General features: G+C 42.6%; 2 protein-coding genes across 8 annotated transcripts in view; one reads left to right on the top strand and one right to left on the bottom strand.

Annotated features, from left to right (window-relative positions):
• Positions 1-1,843, top strand: part of JMJD1C (jumonji domain containing 1C) — a 119,539-nt gene extending 117,696 nt beyond the window's left edge. For all 7 annotated transcript variants that reach the window (XM_083502276.1, XM_083502277.1, XM_083502274.1 and 4 more), the window contains one exon: positions 912-1,843. In XM_083502276.1, coding sequence (XP_083358402.1) covers positions 912-1,001 — 90 coding nt within the window. In that variant the 3' untranslated portion in view covers positions 1,002-1,843. The remainder of the gene's footprint in view (positions 1-911) is intronic.
• Positions 1,844-10,101: 8,258 nt separating this feature from the next.
• NRBF2 (nuclear receptor binding factor 2) lies at positions 10,102-18,810 on the bottom strand. Its single transcript, XM_083502852.1, has 4 exons — positions 18,627-18,810; positions 12,770-12,854; positions 12,099-12,139; positions 10,102-11,566 (listed from the first exon to the last, which is right to left on the bottom strand). The coding sequence occupies exons 1-4, from the start codon at positions 18,672-18,674 to the stop codon at positions 10,862-10,864; spliced, it is 879 nt and encodes a 292-aa protein (XP_083358978.1). The 5' UTR covers positions 18,675-18,810; the 3' UTR covers positions 10,102-10,861.
• Between the last annotated feature and the right edge of the window lie 617 nt (positions 18,811-19,427).

Genomic DNA, 19,427 nt, shown 5'->3' with positions numbered 1-19,427 from the left:
ATAAGAGGGGGGGAACTATGTATTAGGTTCATAGTAAAGAAGAAAAAATGGACTCTCCATTTCCCCCTTCCCTGTAGAATTAGGACCCAGATGTGTATGTATGTGTAAAATCCTGTATATGTGTTTTAAAATACAATTTAAGTAGATCCTTAGCTTTTAGAACAGTATAGGGAATTTTTAAATGTTTGATGTTTTACTGTGTTTAATGTTTTGATTTGTTGGAAGCAGCCCAAAGTGGCTGGGACAACCCAGTCAGATGGGCAGCATGTAAATTATTATCCAGAATAATTCCTATACAGGAACAAGGTTATGGGCTCCAACAAGGCCATATAATGGTATGACAGGTGCACATCTTGGGCTTGTATATGCTCACTCTACTCCAGGGGTCGGCAGCCTAAGGCCCATGGGCCATAAGCGGCCCACGGGTCATTTTACCGGCCCCCGAGCCGCCCACTCAGCGAGTCCCTGCACTAAACCATCACGGCACAGGGACTCGCTTTTGCAGCACCGGGAAGCACGCCCGCGATCCAGCCCACGGAGGGGGCTCCGTGGCAGTGAACCAGCCCAGGCAAGTTAAGCCTTGCCGACCCCTGCTCTACTCCCTCTTCCATTTTCCCCAGGGAGAAAGTGCCATATAACAGGCCAACCAATTGGGGTATACTGAACTTGCTCTGTGCCCCCACCCAGTATTGTGTTCTCTCCTTAAAAAGAACAGGCTTAGACCCCGTGTGAACTCAGGGCCTTATACAAGTTATAAAAGTGTTCTTAATCTTTGTACCACCACAATTGTAAACAAAGAACCTCCAAAAACGATGCAGTCTTTTTTCCCTTTCAGTGTTTTCCTCTTATGCCTTCCTTTACATTGTCTGGTACTCTGCTAATCACCAATCTCTCCAAATTTATTTTTACAGATTAAAAATATTTTGTATCATACAGTTAAGGAAATGGTGAGAGCTTTGAAGATTCATGAACATGAACTAGAAGATATGGAGGAAAATTAAGTGTGCACGCTCTCTGTCCTTTTTGGGTCAGAAGAACGTATTTTATCTTTTTTTTCTTTATGATAAAAGAAATCTACTCACTAATCTAAGCTGCACGAACCATCAGTGCCAAGAAAATATATTTGTTGTATTTTACTTGCTACTGACGCTGCAACAAACTAGCTTCTCATCACAGCTGTTGTGATTTAAACGAGAGGTTTTTTTAAAAAAAGAAATTGGAAATCCTAAGCAGTGCTCTGCTGCTCTGTATTATACTGTAAATGAAATTTTCAAAATGTCAAAGATTTAAGATGTATTTATTTTTTTGGGAAGAAAACACAGAATTCTATGCTCTATTGTTGATCAAATGTAAATGTGATTTGTACAGTTTGGTTAAAATAACTTGGATATTTTTCACTACATTGAGACAGTTACTGTGAGAGTAGGACACAAACACCAGCTATTGCCTGCATTTGGGATATTGCTGAAACCGCACAGCAGTCATGTCATGATCTGAAAATTACTGCCAAATAACTGTAAACTTTGTACAATATAAAGTATATAAAATAGATATTGCAGACACTTCAGTATTTTATTGAAGCTATTCAGAGTACAATTAAAACATTTTCAAAAAGGTGTAATTTATTTAAAAATTGTCTCATTTTGGTAAAATTTATGTGAACTTTTAAAGCTAAATATTAAACTTAATATGCTATGTAAATATATACATATATACATTCAATGATGTATTTTTTTAAAACATTGGCTTGCTTTAATTTGTTAAAAGTGCAAGTGTTAAACATGCTTTGTACTTTGAAAGTTGAAAGGGGTTTTACATTTTCCATTAAAAGGACTTTATCAAATGTTGTCTCATTGTGTGTGTTTTTCATGTTTTGTGGCACATTTGTTAAAAATGCACATGTCTGAGTCATTCATTCATTCACAGTGGTTGCAGATGTCTGTAATGTTGACTATTGTAAATGACAGATTGTTGTGTGTTTAATTAGTGTGGATCTTTCTGCCCTCTCCAGGTTTCATATGAAACTGCTCACATGTGCTAGAGCACAGTTCAACTGGCTGAGCCAAAGAAAGTTTATCTAATGAAGAATAAAAAAAAATTAAATCCTTCCTTGTTATGTATTGTCGTTAATTACAGTTCAAATTACCATATTAAAAAACCTGGACTTTTATTATCAGTCAGGAAGATTGCATTTGGCAGACTCATAAAATATGACAAACTCCTTGACAAACCTTTGTGCTAGGAAATGATAGTTATGTAGAAGCTCACATTTACAAATAACGATTTAAGAGTTGAGGTCTTCACATGCTTTCCCTGCACTGGTGGTATAGTGCATATTTTACAATATTTTGTGTAGTTCTGAAGCACAGTATCCCAATGACTGTATTTAGCGGTTGATAGGTAATAGTCTTATTCTAAGTTACCAACAAAATGGGTACACAACATAACAAGTTTGAATCCATGTTAAAATTTACTATCTAATCACTTGAAAATGTTCTACTTTAAATTCTATCTGTAAATTTGATGTGACAATTGTTTAGCCAAAGTTTTGGCAAGGTTTCAGGCTTCTCTGATAATTGCATCAGTTAGGGGCTAACTATACATTATTGTACAAACAGCATGTAATTGGTCCTCTTAGTCAATAGCCAAAAGAATAAGAATCTTCACTCTAGCCATATCTCTTTCATGGGGGGAAAGGCTGGAGACTGGAGAGAGACTGCAAATACCCTCTAGGTGGCTGATCAGAACCCTTGTGCCTTTTTTGTTGGATCTGCTATTCCTTTGCAGGTAGCAAAACCTTACCTTGACATAACTGGCCTTGAAGGAAGAGAAGGTTACCATCTCTAGATATGTATGGAAGATTGAACACATCCTGAAGTTTATGTGAGAGATCCTTGATAGTAAACATAAGATGTAGATGTGTCTTGGGTGGTTGAAGCTCCACCAAGTGGCTGTGGAGGACAACCCATCCTCTTTAAAGGTAAAGGACCCCTGACAGTTAAGTCCAGTTGCGAACGACTCTGGGGTTGCGGCGCTTATCTCGCTTTACTGACCGAGGGAGCCGATGTTTGTCCGCAGACAGTTTTTCCGGGTCATGCGGTCAGCATGACTAAGCCGCTTCTGGTGAAACCAGAGCAGCACACGAAAACGCCGTTTACCTTCCCGCCGGAGCGGTACCTATTTATTGCACTTTTTAGTGTGCTTTTGAATTGCTAGGTTGGCAGGAACTGGGACCGAACAATGGGAGCTCAACCCATCGTGGGGATTCGAACCACCAACCTTCCAATTGGCAAGCTCAGTGGTTTAGACCCACATCCCACTTCCTCCTCTGTACGCACTTCAATTAGAATGTAAAAGAGGCACCAGACAAACACGCTTGAATTTAGTGTGATTTCCTATTGTGTCTAATGAGCAGATGCCATCTGCCCTAGAATATTTGCTTGTTAATTCTCAATATGTAGGGAGGGAGACCTGGAGGTGGGGCAGGACTCCTTCCCGCCTGCCATTTGGACAACCCAGTGTGTCTACACACTTTGCTAGGAGAAGGAGTAGACAGAATGAAATCCTGTTGAGATGCAGAAAATGAAACATTCTCTTTGTATGGAGTGTTTTCAAATGGGTACATTGGCATATAGTGTTTGGATAATTGTGGTTAATACGTTTAGGTAGACCTATGTTGATTTCATGCATTTTATTTATGAAATGATTTTATAATTAAATGCATCATTATGCTCACCCTGTAACAACTGCAATGTTTCCATAGTAACTAATACATTTTAACTGGGAAAGAGAGACCACAAGCAAACAGAATGTGGCAAATATTACATGATGGAACCACATGATCAAAAATTTCCTGTTTAGTCTGTTGCATATGTGTTTTCAGCTACAACCTAGGCAATAGCAAAGGTAAAACACACAAATGCATAAACATGCTGCAGACTTTAAAAAATTAGAATTCTAAGGCCCAGTTCAGACATTCATTTATGTGGAAACAATCTTGGTCTGGTGGAGTTGGCAGGTTTACAAGGCAGTCACTTGATATGCTTGATATCTGAAGGCAGCACTGTATAGGGAAGCTTTTTAATGTTTCATGTTTTATTATATTTTTATATGTGTTGGAAGCTGCCCAGAGTGGCTGGGGCAACTTAGTCAGATGGGTGGGGTACTATTATTATTATTATTATTATTATTATTATTATTATTATTGCTGCTTTAAAATAGGAGGTTGCACAAATTGGACCTTCATATTCCACTCTATGTGGTGGAATAATGTGTGCTGTTTCTTCCCCCCCCCCCCATATTTTGACTGTCACCACCCAGTTCTTGAGTTTCTGAACTGGGCCCAAATATTGGTGTATGAAACTGCCTTGTAACTACTAACCTATGGTAAGTAAATGCTGAATCATTGAAGCAGCAGAGCTACAGTTAAAAGAGGATGTTGGACTGTTACCGTTTAAAGCAGGGATGGCTGACCTGTGACACTCCAGTTGATAAGACTGCCAGTTCCTAACAGCTCCAGCCAGCGAGGCATCAATGGTTAAACTCCTAGGAGTTTAACAACAATCTCTGATCTGTAGTAACTCAACTGCAGATTTCCACTTCTCATGTAACTGGTTTAGCTCCCATGCCATATTTTATGCCAGGCTCCAGTTGGTGTTCCTTTGTTTATAGTAGAAAACAAATGCAAATCCAATGACCCTGAAGTCAGCCCATGCCTGGTATAAGGTATTGGTTAATCTGTGTCTCGGATGATTTAAAGACTGTTTCAAGCACACTACGGCACTCTGCTGTTGATTTAAAAGTGTCCGGGTTCTGCTCATGCCTGAAAGGAAGCCACTTCTTGGTCTGCACCCCACCAAGAAACTTTCCATGCATGTGCAGTGTAAGCGATACAGTCAAATATTAAACAGGTTTGTATAAGAGTTTAGAATTGAGTATAGCAGCTCAATGTCTCCTAATCTCCATTGTAAGAGTGAGCTGTGGGTAGCTGGTGCTGAAGAAACAACATTGTCCTTTCCAGTGTACTGAATAAACCGTTTCAAAATTGTCTTTGCTCTTTGTGTTTCTTAGTGCTCTAGCATGCTTCATTAATTTCTCTGCTAGAGGTAAGTTAGTGGCTGTTTGCCAATATTGTGTTAATAGATTTCTAGCTGAAGACATGAGAAAGATTAGTAAGTCCTTAAACTCTACATGCTGATGGTCATCTATAAACAGGAATTCCATGAATTCTTGGCCCCCACCTGCATTTCATAAATCGTGCTGTGTTCTTCAGACCAGATTGTAATTGTATCCACCTGAAAAATGGAGCTCATGCTGGAGTGAACAGTAGTGCACTATGACAGTTGCTTCTGGTGATTTTAATGCATAAGAGGTACAGCCTGTTCTGTTCCGTGCCTTTCTTTACAGCTGGGATAAGACAGGTGTAGCAGCAGATAGGTGGTACATGAACTTAGTAAACTCTTTTGCCTTCAACACTCTTCTCAAAACTTTTTCAAGCAAAGCTGCTTCTCTCTCAACTGTCTCTCCCAGTCCTTTTATCTGCTGAAAGTAACATATTAAAATTACATGGATTGTTGCAGTTGTTGTGATTTAACACCAAATTTATTCCCAGGAATATGTATTTGTTCATTTTGTGATGAAGTACAGGTGCCACCAATTTTGTTCCCTGTTTGCTTGGATAGCATGACTCATATTTTGGCAAAGTATGTGTCTGCTATACTCATAGACGCTATTTCTGTGGTCCAGCTGACAAGTGGTTGCTGTGGTGAGCAAATAGGCTGAGCAGAAATGAATGTCTGGTCCCCCCATTTAAATTGGATAGGTGCAGAGATCTTAAAAATCACACACAACTTCCAGGTTCAGTCTGTAGTGGGTCCAGCACCGCAGTGTCCTGATTGCCATCAAAAGATTTCCATCTAGAACTGCAACTCAGAAGCAGCAAAATTGCTTAAATAAGATCTAACTCTGAATGTACAGGGTTGATCATTTTCTAAAACCTTGAACCAACTCCCAGCCCTGGTCCCAGAAACCATGCATTTCACATAGCCAGTTCTCTTATTTTTAGGAAAATGGTAAAAATATTGTTCCTGAGGGTTTTCGCCTCTTTAGAACTTGGCTATAGTAGTTGTTTATAGATTAACAGCTGTTGTGATGATTTGTGTCCAGTCTGCCATAGACTGTAACATTGAATACACATTTCATTCCCTTTATTCTTGTGCTTAGCACTTTTTAACTAAAACTGATGTACAATATATTTGAGAAACTATGAAATAATGTCTGTAGCCATCTCTCACCATGTTTCCTGCTTGGCAGGGGGTTGGACTCGATGGCCCTTGTGGTCTCTTCCAACTCTATGATTCTATGATTCCTTCTTTCCTTAACGTTCAAATGAAGGTTTTGTTTGGTTTGTGTGTATTTAATTTGTTTAAACGAGTTGGGGCAAATAATGTATTTGATTTATGTTTTGTTTTAAAAAAGAAACTACAGCACTTTTTACAATTGTTCCAGGAGTCAGTGTGGTACCCTTAGGCACTTACCAAAGGTTTGACAGATGAGTGATAGCAGAACAACTTCCATGAAAAAAACTAGCAGCAGTGATGGGTGTTCCAGTTTTCACCCTTCAACAGGAATATGGAAGTTCCCTCTCGAGATGAGTTACTCTTGCACAGGGATAGGGACCCTGTGGCTCTCTCTGTGTTGTAGGATTCTATCAGTCCTAGCCAAGAAGGCCAAGACCCAGGGATGATGGGTGTTGTAGTCCAACATCATCTGAAGGGCCACTGAATCCCCATCCCCGCTCTTATCATTTTCTTATCTTTATGCTTTCGACATTCTGTCAGTCCTGGCTTTTGTTTTCTGCTTGCTCACAGACTTCTGCAACCTTTGGAAAACCTGTCTATAAAAGCCAATGCATTATTTTTCATTAGCCTTGTTTAGGTTCCAAACGGATAGGCACTCAACTGTCACAGATTGCTATTGTATCATAGAAGGGACCACGAGAGTCATCTAGTCCAACCCCCTGAAATACAGGAATCTTGTGCCCAATATGGGGCTTGAACCCACAACCATGAGATTAAACTCTCATGCTATTCATTATCCATAGGGCAGTGATGGAATTGTGATTGTAGCATCATGGATTTGGTTTCCATTTTGCACATATTACATTGCATACTGGGGATTTAATGCCCATAGAATACTAATATTCCTACAAAATAATAGTAAACCATTTTTATGTGATATGACATAACATTTTGATGTATAGCCAAAGGATGTAATGTTATGGGCCTGCGGTATGTTGAACTTTGTGATTATAATTTCAGAACCGCTGGAATACTGTATAAAGAAAATAGCATTGTCCAGCAGATGGCGCTCTTTGTATAAAATTTCTAAATTCTTATTCCTAGCTACTAGGAAGTAACAAAATATTGCGGGACCAGAATTTATGTGCGGCTTTCTCTCATTTTTAAATAAACAGTTATTCCACCAGAGCTAAACATGTTTTTTAAAATGACACAGAAAAGAGGCAAGACTCATTCTTGAACTGTGACCCAAAGTGTTTAGATTCAGCTGCAAGTAGTAACCAAAGGAATCAGTATCAATCAAAAATGCTCAAGTGTGTGGCGAGAAAGCCTGTCATAATCCCCTATCTTGGAGATAGCCAGTGAAATTGACTATTGCACTTCAGGAGCATAGCTAACAGGAGGCATTTGTTACTACTATTTTAAATGACTGCATCAGAACAGTAATGTAAGATTTAACAACAACCATTAGCTGAAATAGCCTAACCCACCTCACAGGGTTGTTGTGAGGCTAAAATTGGGAGGGGAGAATCATGTACACCACCTTAAGCTCATTGGAGAAAAGGACAGTAGATAAATTTAATAATAATAATAATAAATCTTCTGCATTCAAGGGGAACCCTCTAGCCACCAAAAATGGTGGGAGAGCTCTCAGCACTGCTTCCAGATGCAGGCTGGTCCCTGCTGAAGGCAGGATGCTGTGCTTTAGCTGGGCCACATACAGAATTTTTATAGGTCTAGCAATGACTCAAACACAGTAAGCTGTTAACAGAAAGAGTGGATTCCTAGCTGGGGCCAAGCAGGGTGAGTTTTCTTCTCCATCGTGGTCTGCTTTTGGGCTTGCTTGCAATACCTGTATGACTACCATCGCAAGTGTACCAAGTTGACATTTGCTTTGCTACAGCACAAATACTGCTACTGAGAATCCATGCATAGTTTCATTGTTAGAACTCTTGATTAGGTTCCATCACTTATCTGGGTAGTCATGCAACTCAGAGGGTAGAAGAGCATGTATCCAGACATGGAATATTTGGTCCTCCATGCAAAGTACCTGCTTCATAAATATCACCCCACCTGAAGCAATTACACATTTCTGCCCAATGTGCCCATGTCATATTCCTTTTCATGGGTAAAAGGTAAAGGTAAATGACCCCTGGACAGTTAAGTCCAGTCAAAGGCAAATATAGGGTTGCAGCGCTCATCTCGCTTCAGGCCGAGGGTGCTGATGTTTGTCCACAGACAGCTTTCCGGGTCATGTGGCCAGCAAGACTAAACTGCTTCTGGCGCCACAGAACACCATGACGGAAGCCAGAGTACACGGAAATGCAGTTTGCCTTTTATAATGTGGTAGATGAGAATAGGTAAAGGTAAAGGGGCCCCTGACCGTTAGGTCGTCGTGGCCAACTCTGGGGTTGCGGCGCTCATCTCACTTTATTGGCCGAGGGAGCCGGCATACAGCTTCCGGGTCATGTGGCCAGCATGACTAAGCCGCTTCTGGTGAACCAGAGCAGTGCACGGAAACGCTGTTTACCTTCCCGCTGGAGTGGTACCTATTTATCTACTTGCACTTTGACTTGCTTTCAAACTGCTAGGTGGGCAGGAGCAGGGACCGAGCAACAGGAGCTCACCCCGTTGCAGGGATTCAAACCGCCGACCTTCTGATCAGCAAGTCCTAGGCTCTGTGGTTTAATTCACAGCGCCACCCGTGTCCCTTGGTAGATGAGAATACAAATGCTTGATTCCATCCTGCCTGCCCCCAAGCTCTCACTAGAGTTATAGGAACTGAACCTTAGTACTGCAGCTTCCAAGATCTGAAAGAGGTGGTATTCAAGAAAAAGATGCACCCCTTACTTCCTTGGCAATACTTGGAACTGTAATAACTGGCTAGGTAGTATAGTCTCTGTATTGTTTCTAGGCCAGGCAGAAGTCCTTCACCTCAGCTTGCTTAAAGATGCAAATGGCTTCCTCAATGAGTTAGCAACTGCAACATCGTCACCCCCTGCCTGCTCAAGGAACATATGGGGAACCCAAAGTCCACCAGGTATTTCTGGACTACAATTCAACTGGAACGTGTCCAGAGGAGGGCAACCAAAATGGTCAAAGGCCTGGAAACGATGCCTTATGAGGAACGACTAAGGGAGCTGGGCATGTTTAGCCTGGAGAAGAGGTTAAGGCGTGATATGATAGCCATGTTCAAATATATAAAAGGATGTCATATAGAGGAGGGAGAAAGGTTGTTTTCTACTGCTCCAGAGAAGCGGACACGGAGCAATGGATCCAAACTACAAGAAAGAAGATTCCACCTAAACATTAGGAAGAACTTCCTGACAGTAAGAGCTGTTCGACAGTGGAATTTGCTGCCAAGGAGTGTGGTGGAGTCTCCTTCTTTGGAGGTCTTTAAGCAGAGGCTTGACAACTATATGTCAGGAGTGCTCCGATGGTGTTTCCTGCTTGGCAGGGGGTTGGACTCGATGGCCCTTGTGGTCTATTCCAACTCTATGATTCTAATTCCCATCATCCCTGCTCACTGGTTATGCAGGTGGGACTCCACAGCTCCCTTTTATAAACTTAATTGCTTCCAATGCTTACTGCTTTGAAAGGAACTGTATCTCAATGAGAAAATATATCACCACAGGTTCTATGCCTAGCCTCTCTGATTAAAAGGAACTCAATTCATAGGATTGAGAGATTGCTGATAAAAGGTGGTCTTGGAACTTTACTGCAAGTCAGAGGTGATTCTGGGCTAGATGGACCCGTGGTCTGACTCAATATTCATCAGCTTTATGTGTTCAAACAAGTAAGATTCAAAACTGACCCAAAACTTTTTATTTTCAGTCAAGTTCTGGCAACTGCCGTTACTTCCATTCATGCATCAAGGATTCTTCTTCGTTGTATTTTGTTTAAAACGATGCCTACTAGTTTCATATACAGAACACGCACATTATTAAGCACCCTGATTATGTAAACAAATCAAAATTTCAATAGAACTAAAATTTGGTTCCTTAAAATAAAAAAAGGAGTAGTAGTAAATTTAGCATCTCTCCTGATTGGCTGATAAAGCATTTTTAAGTCAGGAGTGCGAAGTGTGGCACGTAGATCCATACTGCGGAGGAACAGAAGCAACATCCAATCTATTGACCTGGTTTGCATAATTAAATTAATTGAATGCATGATAGAAACTTATTTTTCCACTGCCAAAATGGTCACACTCTGGCCCACACCACTTAGGTTTTGCATTATTTTATGGCATTAAAGAGACATGTTACATATCGCATACTCAAGACCCCTGCAGGATCAAGTTGCTTGAAAGTCTCCCCTCAGTCATTTGGCTTGAAGGTGGGGAGGAAGAGAGAGCTTAGCTTTTACCAACGATGGTAAACAGTCAGCCCTGTTTAACCGATCCAATAGCATGCATATTTTTTCACAGTGACAAAGTCACTAAGATATTCTCCCTCAGTAGGGTTGTAGTTGGTGTTTTGTACCTGTGAATCACAACTGTACTGGTGGGTTTCCCTTTTTTGGATTTTGCTGAGCTACAGGTGAACATACATTGTGGTCTCTACTTAGCTGTTCATCAGTCCTTTCAGTATATCCTCCGAGAGCTCCAACAGAGGGAGCTCGGGGGATGGAATGTCCAGAGGCGGAAGGCTGGGTATCGGAATGTCCTTGGCCTTACCGGCATTCGTTGTAAATTTCTGCCAAGTTGAGGCTGACGCGGCAGCACTTTCCGAATGCTGCTGCAGACCCCACAGCTCTGACTTCTCTACAAAGTCGGCATCGACATCTAGCTCCTTTTCTAGGGGGGATTTCAGGAGTCTGGCCCGCTCAGCTTTTAGCTGCTTGTTCTCTCGCTTCAACCTCTCGTTTTCAGCTAAGAGAAAGTCCACATGCCGTTCTAGAACGGCGATTTTGGTGGCCTGCTCCTCAATTTTTGTCTTGTCGTCCTTTGGGGTTTTGCTTCCGACACACACTTCCAGTGGCTCCTTTCTTTTCTGAAACAGGAACAGTAGCGTGTCGGGGTCCCTATCCAAGACACCGTGGATTGCCTGTGCATCCTTCTCTGGGGAGGGGCTGTATTTCAGGCTAGCGGGAGCTGCCACATTTTGGTCATCAAATTCCTCAGCTGACGGCTTCGACGAAGCACTATCCTTGTCCACAGTCTGCTGTGTCTTTAGCCTCTCTTCTCTTTTTGCTCTTTTCCATCGCTCTTGGATAAGTAGAATCTGTTTCAGGTGGCTCTCCCTTTGTAATTCCAATGATAACTGGGCCTGTGGAAAAGACAAAAACAAGGGATGAGTTTCTCACCATTAGAGCTACCCTTAATTAGCCTTGGATATAACAAGAGAAATAAGGTTGGTCGAATATTGTCCAATGGTGGTAAAGTGTTTTTAAAGCATTAACTTCATTAGAGAAACCGTATTAAACATCATTTATGGCACTACATAGATCCTGGTCCTGGAAGGCATATGAACAGTGCAATCAACTCCAATGAAGCTATTATAGCTTGAAAGCAATTGTCAGCTATTTTTTACAAACATTTCCTAACATTTTAAACAAAATAATATTAGTAATTCCACAAATCATCTTCTAATGCCAACTATTTTCTAGAAACCTGGCCAGTGAAGGATACAAAAGTGAAACAGCATCTGCATCCTCTTATCACACATCTCTCCCCAACCATTTCTTGCCTTTTCAGAATGTAAGCTGGGGGTGGGGTGGGGTGTCCTAGTCAATTTTATGGTTATAGAGATAATGACTCACTACTAGACTCGCTCACTGTAATTTGGAGTGCAATCTCACCTGATCCGATTGTGTCAGCTTCATGGCCTCCAAGAGATATGCTGAATAAACCACAAAATGAGAAATGTTTAGGTCACAGAGAAGTCACATTAAGTTTAGGTACAATGATCGCTTCACAGACATTATCCAGATATGTACACTGTGATCCCACTAAGTGTGCCTATGACCGTAAATCTACTGCAATATTGACAAAGACAATATTGACAAACACTCCCCCCCCCCACAGACAAAAGGGGTTGTATCAAGGAGCAAGTGATTGGAGAAACACTTTCTTGCAAACAGACCTCTTAAACCTAACATGAACTGCAGTTTGGCAGCCAATGCCCAGTTTTGGCAGTCACTTAGCCACCATGTAAGAGGCTCCATTGCTCTAACGTGGGATATTCAAGAGAGATAATTGCATTATGTCTTTGGCTACTGATTTTCTACAACCACCTTGATCTTTATGTATTTTAGTTCCCCGTGCACATGTAGGCAATTAACTTTTCTTCTGTATAAGGCTTACACCAACTCCCAAGACAACGAACTTCTGCCCCAGTCAGGACAACCACGCCTGGCTTAACAGACACTTGCACTTGCTTTGGCGCTGAATAGATGATTGCTACTCAGGCGTACTTCGAGGACAGTGTTTTCACACAAGCCATACAATGCTCTTTTTGTTGAATATGCACCTGCTGCCTTTTTGTGACAAGAAATTGCTTCTTCGTACTTCCCCGCTGTCAGCAAACGGTCAGCTTTCCTGCTCTGCTGATGAGCCTTCAAAAGAAAAACAAACTTTTTAATTATTGGATTTTTTTACTATTATTTAAGCATCTCTAGTTACTTCAAACTTTTGCATGAAACAGACATGTAGATACACAAAAGGCAAGCAATGCAACAGAAACGTCAGCTGCCTCAGGTTCTGTGTAAGATAGCTTGGCACCTCAGTAGAGAATAAGCTTGATTGCTTAGGTCAAGTTTGCCTCTGTGATAGCCTTAGGTATTTTCACACCTGCATGCATAACAACAGTGCTCATGTACACACACAGGATTGCAGTTCATGTATTTTAAAAAATGTTAGACAGTGAGCAAATGAAAATGGTGTGTCTGGCCTCATTTAGACATAGGGTGTGTGTATTGCATCTGACTGCCACATGCAGTTTGAGCCCTGAAGTGAATTATTAGCTGCAGCTTCCTCTTCCTTCATCTGATTCTTCCTCTTTCACATTTCTAAGCTAATAATTAATAATCGCCTAGAGGGTAATAAAAAGGCACTAAGGTTCAGTGGAAAGGGCTACATACTGAGCAACTCTGAGGAATGCAGCTCTGACCAATAGCACACCAGCTATTTCTCCAGTAACAATCAAATAGTGTAGTTATAAGGGGGAAATACAGCCAATTTAAACATACATTTCTGCTTGAAAAATACAAAAAATAATAATTATATGTATAGTCAGTCACAGGCATGATTTAATTACAAAACACTTCAGTGTTACTACAGCCTGACCCTTTCTTTTTCTGAGGAAAGAGAAGTGCAAGACAAGTGAATGTATTTGTTGATGAGTGAATGCTAAGACCCTTTGTGAGATGCACATTTTAATGTCATGGTAGCTAGAGGAATCAATTTGAATCTCAAGAAAGACAGGCTGCTATGGGAACAGAAAACATCAGGATGTAACTTTGTCAGAAGAGAAACAGGAGATATTGAATTGAATTTATTATTTCGGTCATAGAACAGTTCCAGCAACAGGAGATATTATTCTTAGGTGGGTTTTTTGTGGGTTGATTTTTATTTATTTTTTAGAGGCAGGCCCTGAATACAGTTTGTGCAGCTGTTCTGTCCCTCTCCTTGCCACATACGGTGTTAGGGAATTTCTGGCAGCAAACACAGGAGTTGATGTTGGCAGATTCCAGCAGCAGAAAGTACCTGGCTCTCCTTCACAACCAAGCAGACATCCCAGTCAAAGCACACTGAGACAGCTGCTCTGCAACAGGTACGAGAAGAACTAAAAAAATAGAGTAGCAAGAACAGTAACTGACACTTTGCAAGAAAAAAATTGATGATTTCCTTTGAAATCATGCTGCCAAGGACTACAAAGTTTGATGATGTGGTGAGACAAGCTAGCAGATTTACAACAGGGATAAAATGAATATCAGATAATGGATGCTGTTTAGTAGCAGCATGCTATTGCTGACAAAAAATACATAAGATGTGGAAGAGATCATGGATGTCCTTTAGTTAATAGATTGCACCTAGATTGTGAATATATTGAGTTTATGTGAGGTATGCATTTACTGTTCTTGGCCTATTCTTACAAAATATATAAACAGAAGAATTATTTTGGGTGGGATGCAACTAAGTTTTACTCAGAGTAGCCCACTGGCCTTGCTGGCTTGGGCTGATGGGATTTGGGAGCCAAACAACCTCTGGAAGGCCACAGGTTCCCCCTGGCTTAGTCCTTGTTGCTTTGTTCCTAGGCTCACTGTTCCTCCTCAAGAGCATGGTGTTTCCAAAATAATCCAGACCCATCCAGGACAACCCCAAGACTCTCAATGTTCCAAAGATTGCCTGAAATGTGCTAGGCTGCTCGTAGTCTAGCACATCACATGCAAGACTGCATTCTGCAAAGAAGTAGTGTTACTGAACCACCTTGTACTCTCATGACATGTTGGAACCATTTACTCATGCAGAAGGATTTCCTATTCAACACCCCTACAAATGGCTGAGGGGAAAAGAACGTGAATGGTAGTTTTACCACGTCAAAAATATGAAATAGTGCCACATTTGGACTGCACATATGAGGGATTACATGCCTGTAAAACCCCATGTCTTGGGATGGTCCAATCTATGCTGTGAACCACCCTGAGATCTGTGGATGAAGGACAGTATACTACTACTACTACTACTACTACTACGAATAATAATAATAATACCAACCGAAAGAAGCTGGCTGGCTTAAAACTGTGCCCTACCCACTGGCCCTCTAGCTGCCCAAGCAAACAATAAACTTTGCATTTGCCACTTTGGTCACCTGAGCTTCAGTTGAGCCACATAACGCTTTGTGTTTGCCAAACTTGTTTTCTGTTTTGAAGGAACTTTGTTATTGCATGCCTCTTTCCATGAATCATGTGTTGCTGCCCTCATTGCGTCATCACATCCTGATTCTGTTTAGATAGCAAACTCTTCATGATTTGGACAATGGGTTGCACTTTAACCTGGCTCTTGACTTTGCCCTTAGACAGATGCCCTCTTTCTGCATGATTCAAAAATAACTTGTGGTCTTGTAGTTCTTTTGTGACTTATTCATACAAATTGTGGCTAAATATTTATGCTTCTTTAATCTCGCAAGCTTTTTAGATATGGTGCTAAAGCAAAGGAAAGAGAAATGCCACAATTTGTACTGATTACCATAGAACTGAATGGAGGGAAGCAATTTTATTGCTCCTTCATGTTATTACTACTTTTCCTTGACAAGCTACCACCTATTTTAGTCCACATCTTCTTAAACCTAAAAAGAGACACTGAACTCTGCCGATTGCATATGGTTTCACTGGTCTACAGCCAAAGTTGTAGTTGGACTGAAGCCCAAGTATTTTGTGAAGCTTCTGAAGCAAGCATACTTAAATCAGCACTAGATGGCAACTGGCTCCATCTATCACAGCGGGCTCACATATAAAGCAAATGTGTTTTGCATTCCTGGCCATGCTGTCAAATTTGCTGACAGTTTAATAACCCTTCCAAGCCAGCAACATTTTGTTGTAAGCCCAATAAAACTACTCAGTACTAGTGGGCATCCAGATGTAATCTATTACTTCTAACAGTCGGTTCTATTTATTTCCTCTAGGCACTGAACCTGAGGGCTGCATTGCACACAACTTTCATACTAATGTAGGAGAAACTTATATCTATGTACACTGTAATGTGTGAAGACTGTACTCATCTATTTAACAATAGACAATACACACCAGCCTGCTTAAGCCCAATGAACTGATTTGTGGATTCTGTAAGATTTGAATGGGGGACTTTTAGCTTATAGCCACTATACTATACCAGTGCAGTAAGAATCACCCAGGACACGGGTGGCGCTGTGGTTTAAACCACTATGCCGCTTGGACTTGCCAATTGGAAGGTTGGCAGTTTGAGGCCCCGCAACAGGGTGAGATCCCGTTGCTCAGTCCCAGCTCCTGCCAACCTAGCAGTTCGAAAGCACGTCAAAGTGCAAGTAGATAAATAGGTACTGCTCTGGCAGGAAGGTAAATGGCGTTTCCGTGTGCTGCTCTGGTTTCGCCAGAAGCGGTTTAGTTATGCTGGCCACATGACCCGGAAAAACAGTCTGTGGCAGCGGACAAACGCCGGCTCCTGCGGCCTGTAAAGTGAGATGAGGGCCACAACCCCAGAGTTGTTCGCAACTGGACTTAACTGTCAGGGGTCTCTTTACCTTTAATAATCATACAAATTCTGAATTGCATGTGGTACAGATTTTCTAAACACAGTATTTTGACTTTTCAGCAATGCTGATCAAATACCAACCATGTAACAAAGGGAGAAGAGCTGCTTCACACCTAATTGTTTTTCATACAGAGATGTAGGAAAGGTATTAGGATACACTTCTGTAAAGACAACTGCCACACATTTTGCTGTGTGGTACATGAAGTAGAGTTCAATTCAATGAATTAAAGCAAACTGTTCTCTCTAGTGTTTTCTATTTCTATTCAGTGTCCAGCACACAAAAAGATGGTTGATAAATAGTGGCAAAGGTGACCATCTCTTCACCTCTATAACAAGCAGATAACAAATCTGATCTCTTTTGACAGGGCTGTTGCAAAGGTAACACAGGTGACTCAGCTTACATGGGGGTTACTTTCCGGAGGTGGCGCCTAAAGCAAAATTATGTATGGTCTAAACCCAATAGGTTCAATGGTAGGTGGGAATTCTAAAGTTTTTTTCCCAGTCCCCTTTCCATTATTTTTATTTTTCAAGCACATAAAGCTGAATGCGAACTAGTTAAATTCACATTAGTTGTGAGTTACCTGTACATGTGGAGCATTTTAAAAGCTCAAAAGCATCTTTTAAGTATTTGTGTACACCTATATTCATCCACAGATGGTGCATCTTACTACGCACCAGGACCAGACCTGGCCTTCTGAAAGCACTGCCTCCTTGCAGTTGCCAACCAAAAAAGCAACTGTGTCTAAGGCAAGGTTACCAGATGTCCCCACTTCCCCGGGACAGTCCCCGGATTTACAAATCAGTCCCCATACAAAATCCATTGAAGTTCAAAAGTGTCCCCAGATTCATTGAAAACAATCTGGTAACCTTAGCTATGGTGTGGTGGCTAAACTCAACAGCAGGGAACTTCAGGAGGGTTGGGATTTTAGCCCATTGCAAATCCTTCTTAAAGTAGTCCTCTAGTAAAATCTGGTCCAACTGGATCAACACTGCAAGGGTACCTTTAACATAGCAGATGGTTCCCACAAGCCCTTGCCCATTATTTGCCCACAGCATCTATCTAGTATTCAGTACTTCTTAACACATCTATTTAACTATGATGTCTAAATTAGCTACTGACTGCAAAAAGGTGTGTACATGAAACCTGGATTTCCTACAAATCAACCTGCAGGAACCCAAGGCCCTCCAGATGCTGTGGGACTCCAACTGCATTAACTCCTTACCACTGAACATGCTGGCTGGGGCTGAGAGGAGATATAATCTAACAACATATGGAGAGCCACAGGTTCCTCATCCCTTGTTTGGAAGAATAGAAGTTTCATACAAATGGGTAAGAATATAAGCTTCATACAGACATTGACCTGGAATAGCTCAGTCATAGAATCACAAAACTGTAGAGTTGGAAGGGACCTGAAGGTCATCCAGCCCGACACCCTGCAATGCAAGAATTTTGACCCATGGGGGGCATCCATTTTGAAGCCATACTGGACCCCGGTTGGCTTTGCAAATGTGCTAGCAGTTTTATTGCTGCACCAGTTGGTAGAGTACCGCCGTCTTAATCTCAGGGTCGTGGGTTCGAGTCCCACGTAGGCGAACGATTCCTGCACTGCGGGGGGGGGGGGCTGGACAAGATGACCTGCATGGTCCCTTCCACCAACCCAATGAGCCTATGAATAGTAACGCAGAACCCTCTTTGGAGTAATTCCCTGCACTCAGCGGCTAATAGAACCACGTAACAGGAAGTCCTCAGCGTCAGCTCTCGCTTGTCCAGAGAGGGCCAGGAATGCGCCTCCTTCGACCCTTTCCACCCCCGAAATGGGGTGTGTGGGGTGTTGTAGTTATTGTTGTTGTTATTATTATCATTACTAGGTGTTGGCATTATTAATTATTATTGCTATGATTATTAACAGCCTAACTTACAGGGCTGGTGGTTACTTTTACCACACGGTGACATCCATAAAGGTTCGAACACACTGCCTCCCCGCCCCCCCCCCCCCGGTTATCTATCCTTCGCCCGTCCGGCCCGCCAGGAAGCGCGAATCCGGCCGGCCACGTCAGCTCGCCAGCGCGGAGCCCACACTCCGCCCGGCGCCACTCACCAGGTTGAGCGGGCCCTCCATCACCTCCATGGGCGGCTGAGGGCACATGGGCGCTGAGGCGGCCTCTTCGCCGCTCCGGCCCGAGCGCCCTTAGCGCGGCCCCGACGGCAACCAGCCCGCTTGTAAACACCGCGACGCCGAGGCGCTTCCGCCCCGCCCGCCCGCAGTGACGTCAGCGCGCACCACGCCAGCAGGCGAGGCGGAGGCGAAGCCGCTTCACCACGCCCGGTCTCGCGCGCGGCACCTAGTTCACGTCGTGACGCCCCGCGAGATGACCGGCCGTCTCCTTGGTAACCGGCGTCCAACGACAATGGTTTTCCCTCACAAAGGAACCGCCGCCGGTCGGCTGCGGTAGCCGCCAAGGGCTGGGGCCGCTGACTCAGTGCTGCGACCTCCCGCCTCCGCTTTCCCCGCAGCGCCTCAAAACACCCCGGAGGTTTCCACAGGCCGAAGGTTAGGCAGAAGCGAAGTTCGCCGATTCCAGGCCGCTCGTCCGTTGAGCTCGGTGTCGCCGCTGCCTCGAGCTGCCCGAGGTTGAGCTTGGTTCCTTCCTGTAGCTAATGCAAAACAAAAAACAAAAACCTCACAACACGCTAAAAACTCGAGAGCAGGAGAGAGAGCGCAGGCTGTACTTCTAGAGCGCCTTCCCTTCCCCAAGACGCCTGGGAAATGTAGTTTGTTGAAAGGTGCTGGGAACTGTAGCTCTGTGGGGAGTAAACGACAGTTTCCAAGACTCTTGGGAGAGCGGGGAGAGTGCTTTGAATGCGCTTTATGTGCATCATTTATAGTAGCAGGTCATGT

The sequence above is a fragment of the Podarcis liolepis genome, assembly GCF_965112155.1.
Source record: "Podarcis liolepis genome assembly, chromosome: 5".
NCBI classification, from domain to species: domain Eukaryota; kingdom Metazoa; phylum Chordata; class Lepidosauria; order Squamata; family Lacertidae; genus Podarcis; species Podarcis liolepis.
This window is presented reverse-complemented; position numbering and strand designations above follow the sequence as displayed.